Source organism: Gymnoscopelus microlampas (genome assembly GCF_963454915.1).
Source record: "Gymnoscopelus microlampas genome assembly, chromosome: 18".
Taxonomy (NCBI): Eukaryota; Metazoa; Chordata; class Actinopteri; order Myctophiformes; family Myctophidae; genus Gymnoscopelus; species Gymnoscopelus microlampas.
This window is the reverse complement of record NC_139955.1, coordinates 47,362,016-47,385,065: the sequence shown is the minus strand read 5'-3', so window position 1 is coordinate 47,385,065 and position 23,050 is coordinate 47,362,016. Positions and strand designations below refer to the sequence as shown.

At 44.4% G+C, this 23,050-nt stretch overlaps 1 protein-coding gene across 1 annotated transcript in view; it reads right to left on the bottom strand.

Moving 5' to 3' along the window:
• spock1 (SPARC (osteonectin), cwcv and kazal like domains proteoglycan 1) overlaps window positions 1-23,050 on the bottom strand; it is a gene marked incomplete at both ends in the record, with an annotated part of 99,988 nt that overhangs the window by 36,461 nt on the left and 40,477 nt on the right. Inside the window, one exon of the mRNA XM_084041862.1 lies at window positions 15,528-15,611. Within this exon, the coding sequence (XP_083897988.1) occupies window positions 15,528-15,611 (84 nt within the window). The remainder of the gene's footprint in view (window positions 1-15,527; window positions 15,612-23,050) is intronic.

Below are 23,050 nucleotides of genomic sequence, written 5' to 3'. Positions count from 1 at the left end.
TGTACATAAACATAACCAGTTTGCTTATAATTAGTAGGAAGAGGATCGTTAAAGAAGTTTTTGTTTTAGTTAGTTAAGCAATATTACTCGAGAGGTTGCGCGTTACTGTGATTATTGGCACGACGGTGATGCGGTCCAGCATCACTGAATGCTTGCGATGCGTTGTGAGCTTGTAGATCTGTTTTGTTTTTTTTACTAAGAGATTTGGTGTGGGATCAAAAAATAACGTGCAGCAACGTGCAACTTAGGTCCGTTTTACAAAGTATGGAAGGTCTGCGTAAAAAAAAACAGGGATGGGGGCAGGGAAGCAGACCTATACGTTCTATGACGTCAGTCAGCATCCTGAAGGTACCCAAGGACTCGTCCACCTCAGACATCAGCAGAATTACGCAAATCACATAATTACAATTGTTCGGGTGAAATTCACCCATGGTTAGTGTTCTAGGGTTAAACTGAAGTGATATGGATACATTACAAATGCCATCCAAAGTATTCTGCGGCACCCCTGGACTTGTGTCACAGCACCCTAGGGTGCCAGAGCACCCACTTTGAGAAACCCTGTGGTTGTCGTGTAAAAATGTCAGAAAGAGAAAAAACTAGAAGAAGTTCTCCTCGGAGCACAGGTCTGGTCAGGTACGTTATTGTGGCCTCCTGGTGGCGCTATGATAGGCCAACGTGAAAAGGGTGGCATTTCTGCTTAGGCCTTTCAATCAGACACTGCATTCATGATTTGAGGCATTTTGTTCCAAAAAATGTGTTTTGCTAAATTAGACCTGCTGGTGGCGCTATAACAGGCCAATGTGAAAAGGGTGGCATTTCTTCCTCGGCCTAATGGGAATGTGCGTGCAAAATGTCACGGATATTGCACGCTGCGTTGATGATTTGAGTCATTTTGTTCAGAACTAACTAATCCTGCAAACTTTGGAAGCCAATCTTAGGCAATCAGGATGGAAAATCGGACAGATCCGTGTTGATCACATGACTATAGAGATACTCTGTACCGATTTGCTTGAGATTTGGACAAAATCTGTAGGTGTGCCAATCTGAACATTTCGGGGCAGAGGTTCGACTTTGGCATCCAGGGAGTGTGTGTGTGTGCACAGTTTTGCAGCGGCCGGGCCAACGGTGCCGGAGATTAGCTGTTCACAGACAGACATACGGACGGACGTACGGACAGGGTGCAAAACATACTCTCTCGCCATGCCTTTCGGCCTGGCGGAGACAATGAGTGTTGTGATGTCTGAGCCTTTTAATGAGAGCTGTTCAACCTGAGCACCCAGCCCTGTTGTTTTCCACATCAATCACATCAGGCAGTTATTATCGCCGTGGCAACCAGACACATGCTGGGTGGGGCGTCCAACAAGGTTGAGAGAGATCAAAGCAGCCCACAGCGTTGTGTCATTTCACTGTGAGATAATGTCACAATAACAGCTGACAGCAGATGGAACGGAAATGAAAAGCTCAAGAAGAGAACCTGAGAGAGAGAGAGAGAGAGAGAGTGTGTGTGCTGGTCCAAATGCAGTGAAGACAGGATACTTGCAGTGCAGTGTTAATTGTGTCGACTAAAACTATGTCAAAACATGTTGGTCGACTAACTTTTTTTCACTGACCAAAACTAGTTGGTCAGTTTGAGTTTCCTCAAAAGACACTGACTAGACCTAAATCAAAATGTGCTGTCAAAATTAACAAAATTAAGTACAGTGACAAATAGGACACGTGCAGCAGAGCATGGGGTCTTCAACGTTTTTCAGGCCAAGGACCCCTTAATTAGCTAAGAGAAAGATGAAGCAGGGACCCCTCCACAGCTACATATTGTATAACATTGTGTTGCAGATTACATTTTTTCTTATAGATATCTTCATAGACTAGTTTGACAGCACTATGATCAGCTTATGTTGGATTCATGGTAATGTGTTTTTTCAGACATTTAGCCACTTAAACCATCAATACTTAGTAAACTTGACCTTTCACTCAACGCCTCGCAGCGCGTTGTGAGCTTGTAGATCTGCTATTTTTGGCTAAAGTTCTCCTCAGAATAGAGATGGTAGGGTTCAAGTGGTTAATGTAAAAGAAATATCCTATCACACACATATTTGGCAGCCCCCCCTGTAGCAACTATGAGGACTCCCTAGGGGTCCCGGACCCCCTGTTGAAGACCCCTGCAGTACAGTATAATGCAACAGAGAGTGAATATGGGACATGAGGAAGAGGAGATTTCAGAGCAGAGTAGAGGAATCAGTGAAAGACGAGGAGGAGGACAACATCAGCATCTTCAAATGCACCCGCTGCCAATCAAACAGGCAGACCTGTCCGTCAAAGTCAAGGCCACTCAGATGTCACACACAAGTCTGCTGACATCACAAGTCCTTTATCAGGGGGTTAAGGGGCCATGTGTCCACAGAGAACGCCTTTTGACTTCTATGTATTTCTACGGTAAAACCGACCAGTGGTGGAAAGTAACTAATAACGTGTACTTAAAGGAGTAGTTCACCCAAAAAATGACTTATTTTCTATCAATTGCACACCCCATGAAGCCTTGAATCCACGGATGTATTTGTGTTTTTGTCACATTCCTAAGCTAATAATTTGATTCCGGTCTCCTACCGGTTAATGTATCCAGTAGGAGACACAAAGTAGATTATTTGTGTCTCCTACCGGAAATACACCCGGGCATCAAATTATTGGCTTAGGAATGTGACAAAAAACAAAATAAATCCATGTATTCAAGGCTTCATGGGGTGTGCAATTGATAGAAAATAAATCATTTTTTGGGTGAACTCCTCCTTTAAGTACATTTTTGAGGTATTTGTACTTTAATTGAGTATTTCCAATTTCCTATACTTTTACTCCACTACATCTCGGATCCGAACATTGTACTTTTACTACACTACATGCATTTGAAAACTTTAGTTAGTTACGTTGTAGATTTGGATTTATTACAACACATATATTAACCACTTCAGCCCTTTCGGACGAAAACAGCAGATCTACAAGCTCACAATGTGTTGCGATGCGACACATTGTGAGCTTGTAGATCTGCTATTTTTATATATTTGAAGACTTGAGGAAGAGGAGAGGAGAATAGTGGAGAGGGGAGGAGAGGAGAATAGTGGAGAGGAGAGGAGAGGCTGATCAGAATAACAAGGAGAGTATAGGTGAGAGCAGAGGAGAGATCCATCCATCTATCTATCTAAGGCCTGAGTGAGCAGCATCGGCTGCTTAATCATCCATTTTAATGCATCTCTGCTGCAGCACCACATTCACTCAGCAATCTCTCTCACCGTCCTCCCATTATTCTCTCCTCTTCTTCCTCGCTCTCTTCACCTCCCTCATCTTCCTCACCCCTCTCTCTCTCTCTCTCTCTCTCTCTCTCTCTCTCTCTCTCTCTCTCTCTCTCTCTCTCTCTCTCTCTCTCTCTCTCTCTCTCTCTCTCTCTCTCTCTCTCTCTCTCTCTCTCTCTCTCTCTCTCTAAATTGATTTCATTGAGTCTTTCTGTCTTTTACTCTGGTTTCATTCTTCAGTTCTGTCATCTTTTCTGAATGGTGTTCCGTAATGAGTTCACATCGATCGTCTCAGATGTACGTTTCTTGCTGGTCTCTCTCCGTCCCTTTCTAAATGTTAAATGGTGCATTTATACATAACGCCTTAGTCCAAGGCGCTTTACAATGATTGTACATTCACCCATTCACACACCCATTCACACACCCATTCACACACCCATTCACAAACACATTCACACACACATTCACACACACATTCACACACACATTCACACACCCATTCACACACCCATTCACACACCCATTCACACACCCATTCACACACACATTCACACACACATTCACACACACATTCACACACCCATTTACACAGCCATTCATACAACAATTGCGTAGGAAACAATACAAGGCACCAACCTGCTCATGTGGAGCAATTAGGGGTTCTGTGTCTTGCTCAAGGACACTTCCACACAAACTCTGGGGGGAAACAATGGGAACGGAGCATTTTCCGGCGGAAATCCTCGAATGGCAACAAACCGCTCCGTTCCCCTTGAAAAGCATTGGCAGAATCTAAGTTCGGTGTGACTGCACCCTAAGGGGAACACATTTATTGTGGGAGAAAAATAATTGACGTGGACATTCATGAACAGTTGATTTTCGTGATGATTTCATGATGATTTAAACCACTCCATGAGGACAGGGATATGAATGTTTGCATTGAGTTTATTTTGTTTACTATAAATCTCTCTGGATAAAGAGCATCTCTATTGTTTACTGTAAGTCTCTCTGGAGTTAGTAGTTTTGTTCCCTATGTTGAATGCCAGGGACGTGCACAGATAGACTCTAGGTGGTGCTAGAGCACCTGCCCTTTGCCCTCTTGACCAGAAGTGCCCTTTTGAAAAAAAGAAGATTTTTTTTTTCCAGTTTACAGCAGGGGTCTTCAACAGGGGGTCCGGGACCCCTAGGGGGTCCTCAGGGTTACTACAGGGGGTCCGCCAAATCTTTATGTGATATGATTTTTCTTTTTACCATAACCACTCGAAACCTAGCATCCCTTTTCTGAGGAGAACTTTAGCCAAAAATAGCAGATCTACAAGCCCACAACGTCTCGCGCTGCGAGGCGTTGTGGGCTTGTAGATCGGCTATTTTTGGCAAAGAAGTATAGGTGTAGAGGGAAAAAAGAGCAGACCAAGTAAACAAAAAAATATTTACTTGAGCACCTGCCCCTCAAAATGTCTGTGCATGCCACTGTTGAATGCACTTATTGTAAGTCGCTTTGGATAAAAGTGTCTGCTAAATGACTGTAATGTAATGTAATGGATGATAGAGGGATGACAGGGAGGGATGGAAGAGTGATGATAGAGGGATGATGGAGGAATGGAAGAGGGATGATAGAGGAATGGAAGAGGGATGATAGAGGAATGGAAGAGGGATGATAGAGGGATGAAAGAGCATCGGGACCCTCTGGGCGGATATGGAACCATGGAAGAGAATGAACATCTGAGGAATGAAAACACGGCCAAATAATATTATTGTGGGTGTAAAGTGAACAATGGAGAAGATGAACTGAGGCCATTTCTGTTTAAATGTCAGAGACACATCCCCTGTGAGAGAGAGAGGCTTTGCTCCAAGCTTTCATGTGTCTCTCTATCACTTACAAACTGTGAATATGCATGACTGTCTCACACACACACACACACACGCGCGCGCACGCGCGCACACGCACACACACACACACACACACACACACACACACACACACACACACACACACACACACACACACACACACACACACACACACGCACAGGCGGTGTACTGTATAGCTTTATGAAGGCGGAATTGGAGTCAAGGAAACAACATAAAAGTAATGCCAGAAATGCTTAGGGCCACAGCTTCAAAGCAAAGGAAGGTTACGATTCAGTGTGTGTGTGAGTGTGTGTGTGTGTGTGTGTGTGTGTGTGTGTGTGTGTGTGTGTGTGTGTGTGTGTGTGTGTGTGTGTGTGTGTGTGTGTGTGTGTGTGTGAGTGACTGTTGTGAGCTACTGAATTGCCGTGAACAAAATAATTGCTGGTGAACTCTTCAACATGCACATGCGGAGCGGTAGGCGGCGGTTCCGGTAGGAGACACAAAGGAGATTCTTTGTGTCTCCTACCAGAACTGCTGACGGTCATCAAATTATTGGCTTTTGGGGGTGAACTATCCCTTTATGGTTCTCAACTCCCTACACAAACTGATTGATTGATTGATTTATGGATGGATGTACTTGATTGATTGATTGATTGATGTACTTTATTTAGTAATACATGAGAACAACAGTACATGGAAGTACACATTCACAATACAAGGACTACTAAACCCATTAAGACCTGAGGCCATTCTTTAAAATGTTTTCTAAATCCTAATTTTTTTTTGGGAAAAAATCAAAACAAAACAAAAACTAGAAAAAGTGCTCCTCGGAGCACAACTCTCCGCCGGCAGACTTGTGTTGGGAATGTTGGGAGTGTTCTACTTCTAGGAATATTCTACTTCTTATGCCGTCCTGTATCCCTCCTGTCTGTATAAGTGTCCTATCCGTCCTGTCTGTATAAGTGAGGGAGGAGCTGTTGAGAGTGGTCGAGGATACACTTGATGCACACTCGCTCAATGCGGACGTGGAGAGCCTCCTCGCCTCCTCCAACAACTGTCCTATCCATTCTGTCTGTATAAGTGTCAGATCAAACACTTACACAGGTCCGTGTCCGCCATATTCGTCCTGTCTGTATAAGTGTCCTATCCGTCTGTATAAGTGTCCTATCCGTCTTGTCTGTATAAGTGTCCTATCCGTCCTGTCTATGTAAGTGTCCTATCCCTCCTGTCTGTGTAAGTGTCCTATCCCTCCTGTCTGTGTAAGTGTCCTATCCCTCCTGTCTGTATAAGTGTCCTATCCCTCCTGTCTATGTAAGTGTCCTATCCCTCCTGTCTGTGTAAGTGTCCTATCCCTCCTGTCTGTATAAGTGTCCTATCCGTCCTGTCTGTATACTGTAAGTGTCCTATCCGTCCTGTCTGTATACTGTAAGTGTCCTATCCGTCCTGTCTGTGTAAGTGTCATATCCCTCCTGTCTATGTAAGTGTCCTATCCGTCCTGTCTGTATAAGTGTCCTATCCGTCCTGTCTGTATACTGTAAGTGTTCTATCCGTCCTGTCTGTATAAGTGTCCTATCCGTCCTGTCTGTATAAGTGTCCTATCCGTCCTGTCTGTATAAGTGTCCTATCCGTCCTGTCTGTGTACTATAAGTGTCCTATCCGTCTGTGTAAGTGTCATATCCCTCCTGTCTATATAAGTGTACTATCTGTCCTATTTGCTAATTATGTATCAGCCATGCAGCCATTTCGTGATGGTTCCTGTCTTACCTCACTTTGGCAGTGGCAAGACACTGCCAAAGTGACGCCATGTATTTATACAATATTTCACCGTATTGTCACGTGTCACGTGAGGCTTGACCAATCGGTGTGTCATATTTAGAAAGTGAAAACAAAACTCTCCTGCGGAGAGTAATAATAATCAAGATTTTTCAAAAATAGCAGATCTACAAGCTCATAGCGCGGCACTCGGTGCTGCGCTATGAGCTTGTATATCTGCTATTTTTGAATAGCCAAAGAAATCTAAAGTGACACAGATGCGTTCCAGGTCTTAATGGGCTAAACTGGAAGACTCATAGAGCACTTAGCTTGTTTAAAATGAGATTCCCACGCACACAAATCATGATGACATATAAGAGACCCCCGTCTGAATTTTTTTTGTGCCAGGTACCCAGGAGAGTAAATTTGTGTAAAAAAAAAACAGAGGAAAAAAATCTAAATGCATTAAAATAGGCTTATTCTTCCGTTACAGTTGCCGTTGGTATAAACATGGCTGCCAGTTCCCACCTGACGTCGTGTGGGAGTTCAGACTGCTCCACACCGTACTGAATGACCGCTAGCTTGCATAGCGTCTTGAGACTAGGACTTAAATCTAGGATATACAGGTCATTTGGTGTGTTGAATGTGTCAAAGAGGATGATACGATCTCCCACCATGCAACAGCACACATCCATGCAAATGTATTCATACATTGGACTCGGTCCTTTCCCTTTGGGTTGAACCTTCTTCCGTGAGATGGTCTCTGGATTGAATTTCCACAGATCACCGACGGTCCGGTGCCAGTATGTAGTATAGTTACCACCACATATGTACAGCTCTCCATTGTAGGCAAAGGCTGAATAACCTGAATGTGTTTCTGGAAAAAGCTGTGCAGAAGGCGTGTCCAGCCAGCAGTTGGTCTCTGTGTCAAACACTCTAATGGTATCGTAGTGGCGGAATATTCGTCCCCTGTAGCAACTCCAGCCCTGAAATACAAACATCTTTGTCCCGATGAAGGTGGCTGAGTGATGCACTCCACCACGTGGTGGAGTGCCTCTGGAGTCAATTACAGACCAGACCATCGTGGTGGTGTCCAACTTGTAGATGTCATTAGTCCATCCAGTCAGATGTTTCAATCCTCCATAGATAAACATGACCTTCCCCATGACCCAGGCTGAGTGGAGGGAGCTTCCTTCTGGAACAGTCCCAGACACCCTGGGTTTGAGCCATCTGTGGGTGTCCACATCAAACGCATAAAGCACGTTGCAGTACTCAACTGAGTAATTCTGACAACCTCCCCAGATAGATGACATCTTCTATCAGCACGGCTGTGTGGCCAAACCGCATGGATGGACCCTCAAGGTGACTTTCTCCTCTTCCTGTTGTCACCATGGGCAACTTACTCCAGCGTAAAGACACTGTGTTGAAAATGTCAACATCAATCTGAGCCGCGTTGCCATCACAGAGCCCTCCAAAGGCGTACACCTTGTGCTGCACGGCAACAGCAGCATAAAAGCCTTTCTTTGGTTCTCCAGTCAGATGTACCGTCCAGCAATACATTTCTCACACTGTATTAAATCTGTAAAGCCTTGCACCGAGAAACAAACGAGTCCTAATGTGTGTCATCGCTTATATTGGTTCAGTGGCACAAATGTCACACAGAGCTTGACCAATCCACACAGCCGATCAGTTGGGTTGGCCAATCAAGGAGGCTGATGACCGTTCATCTCCTAATGTGGCAAATTGAATCCTCCCGCGCTACACAGCAGATCACACAGTGGTGACGAATACATTTCAAAGGAAGATGGATATGTTGGTAAAAGTTGTTTGTCGATTCATTTTAAAGGACCGGGTTGTGATGATGACATGGTGATGTCGTTGAATGAGACATGGGCATTTCATTAAGGGCTGAAATGTCCCCCTCCAGGTGTGAAATGACACAATTTCACACCTTTAAAATGTCCCCCTGTGTCCATGACAATGCTTAGACTTCCCACTGACTTCCCACTGGAGTGTAAATTTTGACAGCAGATGTAATACATTTTTAATTAGTTTTAGTCATATTTTAGTAATCTGAAAAGTTTTAGTTTTAGGCTAGTTCTAGTCAACCAGATATCATAAGATTTTAGTCGACTAAATCTACAGTTGATTTGGTCGACAACAATGTATTTTGGCGGTGCCTTGATGGAGTCGTAATGGCTGATTTTACACTTGATTGCATGCTGAAAATAGATGATCTACAAGTTCACAACATGTCGCAGCACGACGCGTTGTGAGCTTTTAGATCGGTTACACCCGAGCGCAACCAAACATAAAATTAGTTGTCTTTTAGTTCTACTGGATCTCTTCTCCACTAGTCCCTAAAAGTTTTGTCTAGTTTCTTTTTATTTCACGAAATTGACGATATATTTAGTCTTAGTTTTAGTCATCATAGCTTAGTTTTCATGTAGTTTTCCTCAGTGAAAAAAGGTAGTCGACGAACATATTTCGTCATAGTTTTAGTCGACGAAATGAACACAGACTTTGCCATCGCAGGCCCACATCTGCAATGATGTGGAAGGCCAGAGATGGAGAGAAGCAGGGGTCAACTTGTTGTGACAAGATGATCCTTCTCATCTCCTCTGAAAAAAAACATTTCTCTTTATACGATGATCTTCATAGCAACTGAGTAGAGAAGCCTTTTGGCCTGAAGCAAAGAAATGCCACTAGACCTTGATGTTTTTTTGTGTGTAGTCTAGTGGGCCATTCAGTTGTGTGGAGAAACATTTAACCTTGTATTATTACCACATGTGTGTGTGTGTGTGTGTGTGTGTGTGTGTGTGTGTGTGTGTGTGTGTGTGTGTGTGTGTGTGTGTGTGTGTGTGCGTGTGTGCGTGCGTGCGTGCGTGCGTGCGTGCGTGCGTGTGAAGATATGAGTTATAATTGTCCCTCTGACAACGAGAGGTCTCTTTGCTATTAGCTCAGCCTTTCTTCATTTGTCTACAGTTCCCCTGTAAAGGCTCACTGAAAACATGTGACCATTAGCTGGTGACAGACGAGGACTAGCCTTAGACTGACCTTCACATCAATGACGGTGAACACCCTCAATGAAAGAACACAAACTGGTGTGTGTGTGTGTGTGTGTGTGTGTGCGTGCGTGCGTGCGTGCGTGCGTGCGTGCGTGTGTGTGTGTGTGTTGATTGTTCATCAGCAGCAGCTGGCTGTGTGAGTCATTTGAACTGTGGCTCCTCTCTCTCTCTCTCTCTCTCTCTCTCTCTCTCTCTCTCTCTCTCTCTCTCTCTCTCTCTCTGAAACAGGGACCCCTGAGCGCTGAAGCTTTTGTCACAATGAGCCGTTCTTTGGCCTATAGAATGCTGTAGAGAACAGCAGGCGGTTGTGTGGCCATTTGAGCCTCTATCAGGAGCAGATTGTTCATCAGGTGAACAGGTCGGTTTCCTATTTACGGGCACAAAGGGATGCAGGCAGAAGTACCTGACACGTCAGAACCGTAATCTGTCTATAAGTCAACACATCTCTGCGTGTCTGTCCGGGGAATAACTCGGAGGGCGACAGGCCAGACGATCGCAAATCGGGGCGTGTCTCCCTTGATGAAACAATTAAGCAATGGGGGGGGGGCTACGGTTACCGAGAATTGAAAGGACATGTTTGCTGAGCAGCCTGAACTCGGGTCTGGGGGAGAGACAGAGATTCTGGGCTTCCTGAAGGAAGGTACAGATAAACACCGGACCTAGCGGTGCACGGTGGTGCAGTCGGTAGCGCTGTCGCCTCACAGCTAGAAGGTCCTGGATTTTATTCCCGCCGGGGACGCTGGGGGGGGCGTGTTCTCTCCTCCGCGTCATCAGCGCCCATACCCTAGGTGGGGAGGCATGCGTTAATCCGACAGACCTTTTCTCCGACTATGTGGCATCCGCGTGCGGTTAGGATTAGGGTGCGGGTTTGGTTCGGGTTTACTGTTTAATGTCGGAGCACTGCGCTGTCGGAGGAATGCGCTGTCGGACTAACGTACTGCACCCCCCTAGGTGGGGGTTGGCCAAAGGGCCTATCTGTGTGGAGTTTGCATGTTCTCCCCGTGTCTCTTAGCGGGTAGGTACCCTCACACAAAACATGCAGTAATACTGGTCTCTATACTGCCTCCCCCTGGTCAGCCGGGGCGCCTGATGGAGGGGAAAGGGAACTGGTCAGAATAACGTGTTCCTTCCACGCGCTACGTCCTACCGGGGAAACTCCCCCCTGTCAGGTGATAAGAAGCGGCCTGCTCACTCCTCGTACGTTGAAGGAAGCATGAGCTCAGTTCGGGGCTCTCCTAAGGCTGGCAGAGGGAGAGTAGCGCCCAGGCAATTGGCACCGGGTGAAATAATGGGTTATAAAATCGTGGGATAAAAAACAAACAAAAATACACCGGACCTAACACTATTTTTGTGGCGCTGCCTGGCACTAACATTCCTACCCAGCCTCTATAGAATGGCCTATACCACCAGGCAATGTTTCTGTTTATATTTCAGACAAGCTTTATAGACAGGTCAAAGCACTCTAAATTATAATTATGCTTTCAATGTAGTTTACACAGGTGGGCGGACAACACAGTGAAGCCACACACACACACACACACACACACACACACACACACACACACACACACACACACACACACACACACACACACACACACACACACACACACACACACACACACACACACACACTCACCTGCCGAGTGTCGATCATTTATACTCCATCACATGAAAGTGTAATCAAGCCACACAAACAGTGTTGTAAAAAAAAAGTACTTGAAATGAAAACCATACTTGAGTTAAAAAAAAAAAAGGAATAACCTGAAATGCCATCCGCAGTCATTTGGTGGTTCTGAGAGGCACAGCCAAAATCACCTAAATTGGGTGATTTATGGCCCACTCCTCTCCTCTCCTGTAGCTCGCCCACGTTTCAAGGTTGAGTCACAAATGTGAAAGTAAAACACTGCATTGCATTAAAAATATGAGACTAAATATGGGACGTTTAAATGAAAAGATAGGCGGTGAAAAGAGTTATATTTAAAACGTCTCAGCAAAGAATCGACTCATGTAATTTGTGTGCTTTTAGACACAGTTTTGGATCACAGTCAATCTATTTGATTCCAGCCTTTCATGAGGTTATGCTGACGAAGAAGTATGAGGCTGCATGGGGCTGGCAGGGCACTGCCTCAGGCACCTGGAATTAATGGCAAACAAACTGACACTGTGGGAGCCAACCCAGGCTGCAGCCAGGGAAAGGCAAGAGGTGCGCCACCTACGTAGATGCACTGCAGTGTCACAGTGGAGCCAGTAGGAGGTGCACCACCTACGTAGACACACTGGCCCTCATTTATCAACGCAGCGTATAAACCGGCGTATATTTTTCCATATATTCGGCCGTGCACCAACGTCGAAGTCGCATTTATCAACGAATCCTACACAGCCGATCCGAGCGGACATTTGGTCCCAGCCTTGATAAATCTCACGTCTGAAAACGAGCGTCATTTAAATAACACGCCCTTAAATATTCACAAAACGCTCGACTTCACGACATGAAGAACCAGAATACGACCCAAAAAAAGCATGTTTCCCCCGCTCGCCCCGCCTCGCCACACGCACGCACACACACACACACACACACACACACACACACACACACACACACACACACACACACACACACACACACACACACACACACACACACACACACACACACACACACACACACACACACACACACACACACACACACATTTTTGAAAATAGCAGATCTACAAGCTCACAACGCGTCGTGATGCAACGCTGGCTTGTGAGCTTGTAGATCTGCTATTTTTAACACAGACAGATCTACAATCTGCAGGTCTAGAATGGAATAAACGGGCGCAGCCAACGTCAACAACTGGTCTCGACCAGACGTGAGATCTCAGCGTGAAGTAGGATGAAGCCCACGTCAGGATATATTGATAAATGCCGAAAGGTGCGGTGATCTCGCCGTACGCTCATTATTCGGGCTGCACCGCGTTGATAAATGAGGGCCACTGCGTTGCGACAGCAGAGCTCACAACGCTGGAGAGCTGAAAACCCAGATGCTAGATATAAGAGAGTGTGGAGAGCAACGATTCAGGAGTTGCCTGTTGATGTTGGCTAGACCACGCTCTCACATTGCGTCGTTATGCCAACGAGCTAGCCTGATAAAACAGCAGAAATAATTCAGTCTTCACAAAATGTTCACGTGTATATATTTCTTTTGGTTCGTTATCAACAGTGTTGGAAAAAAAGTACTCAAATGTTTAACTTAAGTAAAAATATCAATACTACATGGTAGAAATACAACGTTACAAGTGCAAATAATTGTAGTGGAGTAAAAGTACAGTATTTTCCTCTGAGATGGAGTAGAAGCAAAAGTATTGAAAATTGGAAATACTCCAGTGAAGTAAAAGTAGCTCAAAATTGTACTGAAATACAGTACTTGAGTAAATGTACTTAGTTACTTTACACCACTGCAAGCTAGCCTGATAAAACAGCAGCAATAATTCAGTCTTCACAAAATGTTCACGTGTATGAATTTCTTTCGGTTCATTATCAATCAATTATTCTACACAAGGTGAAATAATACTTGCTTACTTTTGCCTCTAAGTCAGAGATCTGTGGTTGATGCTCCTCAGTATATAAACAAATAAACAAACCACGCGCACACACACGCGCACACACACACACACACACACACACACACACACACACACACACACACACACACACACACACACACACACACACACACACACACACACACACACACACACACACACACACACACACACACACACACACACACACACAGTTACAGAACGCACGTCAATCGCAAGAGTCTCTAGTGATTACGGAAATCATTTGCAGCGTCTTTCATTTTCTCCATGGAGACTGAGAAAATGTACGTTTAAGGTGGGAAAAAATGGGAGAAATTGCTTCAGTATAGCTGATAAAAAAATCTGTCAGCGAATGTTGTCATCTCAGCCAGAGGGGAAATTGCTGTCTGTGGGCTCAGAATGAGCAGCCTGTCTCTGCTACGTACATAGATATATACTGGCATCTCTCCACAACCACCTGATACCAGCAGGCATGCTAATTGTACAGAACAGTGTTTGTATTCCACTCACACACACACACACACACACACAGACCATAGTGAGGGTTCTCACTTTCACAGCTATACCTCACTTGGGAACCGAGACAGTGGCAACACAGTTTAACCCATTAAGACCTGGAACTGTCCTAGTCCCTCCTCCTCCTCATGCCCACACCTGTTGTGTTATGATAATGAGGGGGAGGGTATGTTTTTACTATGTCACTAAAGGGCTGTTTCTCTATTGGCACGTTTGACCCTCAAGGTTTCAGCCTCCAGGTAGAAAATCAAAATAGTCAGAGATGACATAAAACACCATACAACCAACACCGGGGGGCTTAATGAAGTTCTATCAACCTCATAGACACATGAAAAACAGAAAAAGTGCAAAAACATGGCACCAGCTCTTTAAGTAAAACATTTGAGTACTTGTTCCACCGCTGACCATGAATGGACTGAAGCCATTCTTACTATTAGCAGAAGTAGCCAGCTACAGCCTCAGAGGCCCATGGGAGCTGTTAGGAATTCACTCTTTATTCAAGGACTTTGACGGAGGCGTGTCCTTTAATACAGCTACAATAAAGATATTATGTTACTTAACTACTCATCATTTAAAGATGGTCAGGGCCAGGGTTTTTCCTTCAAAGCGTCAGATCAGTCCATCCACTGTACTGTAGTGAAGGTCAAGTTACACTACACAGTGTAAAGTTACAGGAGTTCTTACTGTATGGTGTGTGTGACATGAAATGAAATGTGAGCGTACCATAATCACAGTAATCCTTAATCATATTCCATCGTATTCAGAGGCTTTTGGAGAGAAATGAGACTCCAGTCACTTTCAGTTTAGAGCCCTGCAGAGGGCAGGTGTGTGTGTGTGTGTGTGTGTGTGTGTGTGTGTGTGTGTGTGTGTGTGTGTGTGTGTGTGTGTGTGTGTGTGTGTGTGTGTGTGTGTGTGTCCAGCTGACGCTCGTTGACACTCGTTAATGTTATAGGCATCAAGGCAATTATGCTTCTGCTCTGTCAAATAGACCAACATCTAATCTAAGATAAGTGGGACTCATTCATATGACCACCAGTGAGTCCAGGGACTCACTTTATTGAAAAAACAACATCTCTGCATTATATTAGATTTATTAGATATTAGGCCTATATTGATATTATAGCTATTTTATTGTATTAGATGTGATGTTGTTACCTGACAATTAGTTGACTTTTGGTGAAAGCATGACAGCATATATTGGTATCGGTTGATATCGGTATCGGAAATGAAGAGTTGGACAATATCGGTATATCGGATATCGGTAGAGAAGCCAATATCGGACTTCCCTACTAAGTTTAGTGGTCAGATCGGAGGGTCAAATGGATTATTATATATGAATATTAATGATATATTATCATTCAAATATTAGTGTTTTGCCAATTATTTGGGGGTCCACTTGCAATACGCTCAGGGCCCACAGGGGGAGAACCACTGCATGTGTGGTACAGTGTGGTGCTACTGGTGACACTCACCATCCTGAGAGGGTCTCTTGGTGGACACCACAGGGTGGGCTTTGGTTCCTGGTTCTCCGTGTTTGCTGTGTCTGGCCTCTCTCCCTGGAAGACACAAACCAGCAGCTTATACAACCACTAATATAATATTAAAGCAAATATAAAACCTCTGAAAATATTTTTTTTTTACATCACGTCACTATGACTCCGACATAACCATAAACAAACCCGATACGTCCATTCATATGCATGCCACCACTATGTCTCAGATATAACCATAAACAAAACCGATACATCCATATATAGGCATGTCACTATGACTCAGACATAACCATAAACAAATCTGATACGCCCATATATAGGCATGTCACTATAACTCAGACATAACCATAAACAAATATGATATGCCCATATAAAGGCATTGTGGAGATCCAGTTCTCCAGTTATCCCAATGCAGCTACTCCCAAATATGGAGTGTGTTGTCTAACCTCTAGTAACCCGAAAATAGCTAAAATACTAGAAAAAGTGCTCCTCGGAGCACAAGTCTCCGCCAGCAGACTTGTGTTGGGAACGTTGGGAATGTTCTAATTCTTATGTTCTAATATTTTCCTTGTGGTGTCAGCTGCTCGTCTTCGTTCTTTGTCATTTTCAAATGCGAGTGTTCTTCGTCTTTGTTTCTTAGCTTTGTCCTTCTCCTGTTGGCGTTGCGCCTTTGGTTCTTCATCGGTTTGCAGACAATGATTAGCTTCTTCAGTTTGCATAATAAGAGTTAGTTGCACTGTGTCATTAACTGTGATCTCAGTTTGTACTGGAATGTACTGTTCTTGATTAATCCTGTCTAAGCTATTTATATTACACATTGTGATGACACCAGTGTGTCTACATAATGTATTGCTCCGCCATTTCTCAGCCATTTCGTGATTATTCCTGTCTTACCTCACTTTGAAAGAGGCTAAGACTCTTTCAAAGTGACACATGTATTTATAGGCCGCTATACGTCACTAGCCAATCAGATCATACTATTTCACCGTATTGTCACGTGTCACGTGAGGCTTGACCAATGTTAGCTTGGCCGAGGGGGGGGGGGGGGGGGGACGGAAAGTGAAAACAATGTCTCCTGGCGGAGACAACAAGCTTGAAAATCAGCTATGTTCAGTGCGCGACATGCTTCCAAATGGCTGAATGGACTGTTTATCCTGCCTGCTTCCAGAGGCTCCTGATAGAATCCCAGGTTTCCAGTTAATGAGAAAATGCTCAATTTCCTCCTTTCTCCCATGCACTCAAAGTCCTATTGATTAATTTGTCCCCAACCTGCCTTATTGTCTACTTTGGCCTGTCTGTAACGGTTGGGAATTGTGCCCAGAAATGGCTGCTATAAGCTTAAGTAGGAAGACAAGAGAGGCTCTGGCAGCAATCCACACACATCCTGTCCAAGAGCCCACCATTTACAATCACAATTCTGACGTCCTATTAACCTGTAATTCCACACTGGACTATAGTATGTGTCCAGTTGAATGTGTGAGGCTGTGATTTGTAATGCACAGACCATACTCTGACTGTTGTCTTTTGCCTTATTCTGTCTATATGATTTCACAGAGTACAGAGTACCTTTTTTCACTGACGAAAACTATACATACAAACTAAATAAAAACTAAGCTATGATGACTGAAACTAAGACTAAATATATTGACAATTTCGTCAACAAGTAAAAACTAGACTAAAATGTTGGTTAGGGATCTAGTGGAGAAGAGATCCAGTAGAACTAAAAGAGAAGTCGTTTTATGTTTGGTTGTGCTCGGGTGTTACGCGCTGAAAATAGCAGATCTAAAAGCTCACAATGCGTCGCAGCGCGACGCGTTGTGAGCTTGTGGATCGGCTATTTTCAGCATGCAACCAAGTGTAAAATCAGCCATCAAGACACCCCCAAAATACATTTTAGTCGACTAAATCAACTGTGGATTTAGTCGACTAATAATCTTATGATATTTAGTCGACTAAAACTAGACTAACAGTTAGTCATGTCAGATGACTAAAATATGACTAAAACTAAATTTCATTCAAAAGACTATGACTAAAACGGAATCAAACGTTGCTGTCAAAATCAACACTAGTACAGTGTAGGGGTAGGACTTGTGTGATTTTCTATCCCCCATGTTCCTTAAATTAACCCCCTGTGTGTTCTCTATCCGCCCTGTTCCCTAAATTAACACAGTCATTGAAAGTGTCAGCCGCGTGTTCCTCTGAAGAAACTCTGGTATCTAGTGTTTATATCTGATTTAACCTGTTTCTCTAGGTATTCTTTTTTCTTTGTTTCAATAGTGCCTCTAATACTATGAAAACACTGTTGAAGGTTGTTGTCGGCTTCACCGGAATGTTTGGTTATAGTTCCTTATATATCCCAGAATAGCATCAGCATGTTTCCCAGCTCCTCTCCTCTCCTCTGTCAGCCTGCTCTGACAGCTCTTCTCCTCTCCTCTCCTCTATCAGCCTGCTCCTCTGACAGCCTGAGGGTTGCTGTGATCTCTGTCAAACACTCCTTTCTCCTTGTCATGTTTATTTCACTTTTTACTCACTGTAGATCTGACCCTGTGTGATCTGTGACCTGCCACACGCACGCACGCACGCACGCACGCACGCACGCACGCACGCACGCACGCACGCACGCACGCACGCACGCACGCACGCACACGCACACACACACGCTCACACAAACACAGAGTGTGAGTAATGTTTACCTACTTAAAGCACACTATGTAACTTTCCTCTTCTAGCCATACAGATTGGACAAAATGACATTTTATTCGTTAGGAAAAAAAGTTACATAGTGAGGCTTTAAAGAGCCCGTGCAGCACTATGCCGCTCAAGCTCAATGCCGAGAAAACAAATAATGGCATTTAACACGGTGGACCAAACCATTGCCACTGCCAAGGTAGTGGAGGACTTCAGATATATCGGGGCCTGGACTGCTTCAGCAAAACAGGACCTGAAGGTCCGGAGGACACTTATCTGGAGCTGAGACATGGACCCTCACAGTGGAGTCAGTACTGCTGTATGGAGCTGAGACATGGACCCTCACAGTGGAGTCAGTACTGCTGTATGAGGCTGAGACATGGACCCTCACAGTGGAGTCAGTACTGCTGTATGAGGCTGAGACATGGACCCTCACAGTGGAGTCAGTACTGCTGTATGGGGCTGAGACATGGACCCTCACAGTGGAGTCAGTACTGCTGTATGAGGCTGAGACATGGACCCTCACAGTGGAGTCAGTACTGCTGTATGGAGCTGAGACATGGACCCTCACAGTGGAGTCAGTACTGCTGTATGGGGCTGAGACATGGACCCTCACAGTGGAGTCAGTACTGCTGTATGGGGCTGAGACATGGACCCTCACTGTGGAGTCAGTACTGTTGTATGGGGCTGAGACATGGACCCTCACCGTGGAGTCAGTACTGTTGTATGGGGCTGAGACATGGACCCTCACAGTGGAGTCAGTACTGTTGTATGGGGCTGAAACATGGACCCTCACAGTGGAGTCAGTACTGTTGTATGGGGCTGAGACATGGACCCTCACTGTGGAGTCAGTACTGTTGTATGGGGCTGAGACATGGACCCTCACAGTGGAGTCAGTACTGTTGTATGGGGCTGAGACATGGACCCTCACTGTGGAGTCAGTACTGCTGTATGGGGCTGAGACATGGACCCTCACAGTGGAGTCAGTACTGTTGTATGGGGCTGAGACATGGACCCTCACAGTGGAGTCAGTACTGCTGTATGGGGCTGAGACATGGACCCTCACAGTGGAGTCAGTACTGTTGTATGGGGCTGAGCCATGGACCCTCGCAGCACAACAGGAAAGGGCCCTGGATGGAGTCTACACAAGAATGCTACGAATGGCACTAGGTGTTACATAGACGGACCACATCAGAAACATAGTCCTCTACAGGGACCTGCCACGGGTCACAGACAAGGCCAGAGAGAGAGAGAGCAGGATGAGGCTGGCAGGACACCGCGTCAGGCACCCGGAACATGAGGCAAACAAACTGACACTATGTGGGAGCCAACCCAAGGCAAAGCCAGGAAAGGAAAGAAGCGCACCACCTACGTAGATGCACTACGGTGAGACAGCAGAGCTAACAACACTGTAGAGCTCAAGACCCTGATGCTAGACAGGAGGGTGTGTCACAGCAGCACTACCCAAACACCCCTCAGTGGTCTAGTTCATTGGTTCTCAAAGTGGGGTCCGGGGACCCCCAGGGGTACTTGAGGGGGTTCCAGGGGGTGTCCAGCTAAATGATGGATAGGAACCAAATGGACCCTTATGGGTCTGTAACTCTGAAAGCGTACAAATGGAACCAAATGGACCCTAACGGGTCCATTTGGTTCCATTTGTACACTTTCAGAGTTAAATTAACATTGATTTTACAATATAAATTGGGCTCCCAGAGATAGAGATGCCATTAAATGGGGGTCCGTATAATGCATGTCAAACTGGGGGGTCCTTGAAATTAAAATGGTTGAGAATCACTGCTAGAGCCGTACAAATCTTCTCCTATGGGGGTCCCTGGCATATCTTTTCAAATGGGGGTCCGTGGGCTAATAAGTGTCAATTTGGGGGTCCTTGACATGAAAAAGTTTGAGAAGCACTGGTCTAGTTCAAATATCTCTAAGCCTGGACTACTGCAACGCAACAGGACCTGAAGAGGAACCTGCACAGGGATGAGGACAGTGTGGAAATCTGACATGGGGAGAAGACCTTAAGAGGCGGCTGTTCGTATAGCTACGTTCGTTTTGCTCAGAGCAGCCTCTCTCTCTCTCTCTCTCTCTCTCTCTCTCTCTCTCTCTCTCTCTCTCTCTCTCTCTCTCTCTCTCTCTCTCTCTCTCTCTCTCTCTCTCCATACCTCTGTTTATCTCTCTCCTCATCTCTCTCGTTCCTCTCTGCTGCTCACACAGCATTTAGATTAAAAACCTGAACTGATATGATTGGAATCTGTGTTTGCTAAATGAACAGCATGTTATTCCCCCTGTGTGTGTGTGTGTGTGTGTGTGTGTGTGTGTGTGTGTGTGTGTGTGTGTGTGTGTGTGTGCACATGGCCATACATATGGATATATGCATAATCCATAAATGGTTGTTGTTGTCGGGTAGAAACCTCACATGTAAAAAATAAAACATAAAACGTTACTTTTCAGGAAAATGGACCAGAAACTTTCTGAAATGGTGAAAATAGCTGATCTACAAGCAGGTGGATGTTCTATGTTCACTGTGCACCACTCCTTGTTTGATGAGTTAGGACGTTCATTTACCAAAGAAGAACGCAGCATGTTGAAACATGGAGATACAAGGTTTCTGCCTGACAGTAACCATATTATATTATGCATGTCTTCTCTCCTCCTTGTCTCAGCAGGTGGAGAATAACTGATTATTGTGTGTGTGTGCATGCACATGCGTGTGTGTGTGTGTGTGTGTGTGTGTGTGTGTGTGTGTGTGTGTGTGTGTGTGTGTGTGTGTGTGTGTGTGTGTGTGTGTGTGTGTGTGTGTGAGATGTGGCTAATGAGTATGTGGCTTCATATAATTCATCTCTGTGGTTCCCAGTGGTAGAAAGAGTACTCACATTTTTTACTTAAGTAAAAGTATCAATACTGCAATTTAGAAATACTCTGTTGCAAGTAAAAGTCCGGAATTCAAAATTGATTTGAGTAAAAGTACAAAAATATTGGTATCAAAATGTACTTAAAGTACCAGAAGTAAAAGTATTCATTATGTCCCATTTCATGAGTTTTCAAATGTATACAAATCTTTTGAAAATGGCAGATCTACAAGCTCACAATGCGTCGCATTGTGAGCTTGTAGATCTGCTATTTTCAAATGGCCCAAGTCTATACAGGGCTTAAGTGGTTACATATTTTGCAATATTTGTAATAATATTTAAAATATTTAAAATCTACAAAGTAACTAGTAACTAAAGTTTTTAAGTAATTTTAATGGAGTAAAAGTACAATATTTGCCTCTGAGATGTAGTGTAAAAGTACTGAAAATTGGAAATACTCCAGTAAAGTAAAAAAAAACACCTCAAAATTGTACTCAAGTACAGGTACTTGAGTAAATGTACTTAGTTACTTTACACCACTGGTGGCTCAATATAATTTATCTCTGTGCTTCCATCGTGTGTTTCATTCTAATCTAATTCCTGTTCAACGTGTGTGTTTAGTGATACATCACACCTCTCTCTCTCTCTCTCTCTCTCTCTCTCTCTCTCTCTCTCTCTCTGTGTGAAGCAGGGAGATAAGAGCAGAGTGCTGCAGGATCATGAATGTTGATATTGAGACATGTATTTTGTGATGTCGGGGCCAACAAGGCATTATTATTAAAATGAGGAGAAGTAAACAATGTGTGTTGAGAGAGAACGCCGACAAATTGGAGTACAAAGCCTTTGCCACACATTAGACTGAAATGAGATCAATGGAGAGATGATAGGATGATGGCAGACGCGACATTACAAAGTCTAAACCAGTTGTGCTATAAACATGCCCCCTTCTGTGGTCAACGCGGAAGTGCCTTTTTCAAACAACCGCGGACTCTTTTTTTTCGCCGATAAAGTATAGTTTTGGACCATGACGGAGGCGCGCCGACTCAGCAGACCTTGCGGCCGAGGAGACGCGCCCGAGCGCCTCCAGGCGCGAGTGCCCGCGTCGACCGGCCAATGGTCTGCTAGTCGACTCAGCGCCGTTCGAGTTGTGTACCGATAGGGACAGAATAGTATATAATGTTTTGGTGAGAGCGTTTGCCCCAACTGTCACTCAAAGTGGCTACTGGCCAATCACAGCGCGTCCTTGCACAAGCGTATTGGCCAATCATGCACAACTGGTTTAGCCTATGGAGTCACGCATGGCAGACAGGTAGAGGGGGGGAGGGGGGAGGCAATGAAAGAATGTTAAAGGGTCTACACCATGAATTTAAAAAAAAAAAAAAATATTTAATATCATATTGTTTATGTCCCTCAAAGGTTTTTCAAAAGGTTTGAGCCTAAATCAAGCCTCAGATATACTCATTCCAACTAACTTCTCTCTGGCTTATAAAGCAATTTCACCTGCAATACCACATTGTCCTGTTTGGCACGGGGCGCTATTGAGCCAGTTTGTATGCATGTTATCTCCTGGTTCTGTGTGGAAAAAGTAAAAAAAAAATATATATATATATATATATTTTTTTTTTTTCAAGATTTTTTTTTTTTGGTTGGAACTGAAAAACGGGAGGAATTGTTCCCTGACGTGACGTAGGCAGGGGGAACAAATCTGACGGACTGTTTTCAGACCAATTTACATAAAAACCACAGATAGCCTATGAAAGCCTGCATGCTCGAAGTCGAGTATTTTTTGGAACAGAAGAGAGGTGGGGGAGACCAAAAACACACAAAAATGAAGAAAAAGTTAAAATTCATGGTGTAGACCCTTTAAACATCAACAGTATTATTGGACGATTGGAGGATAGATCATGAATACCAGAGGTGTGTCAGATATCAACTCTGCCAGAGGACTGTTAACATTAC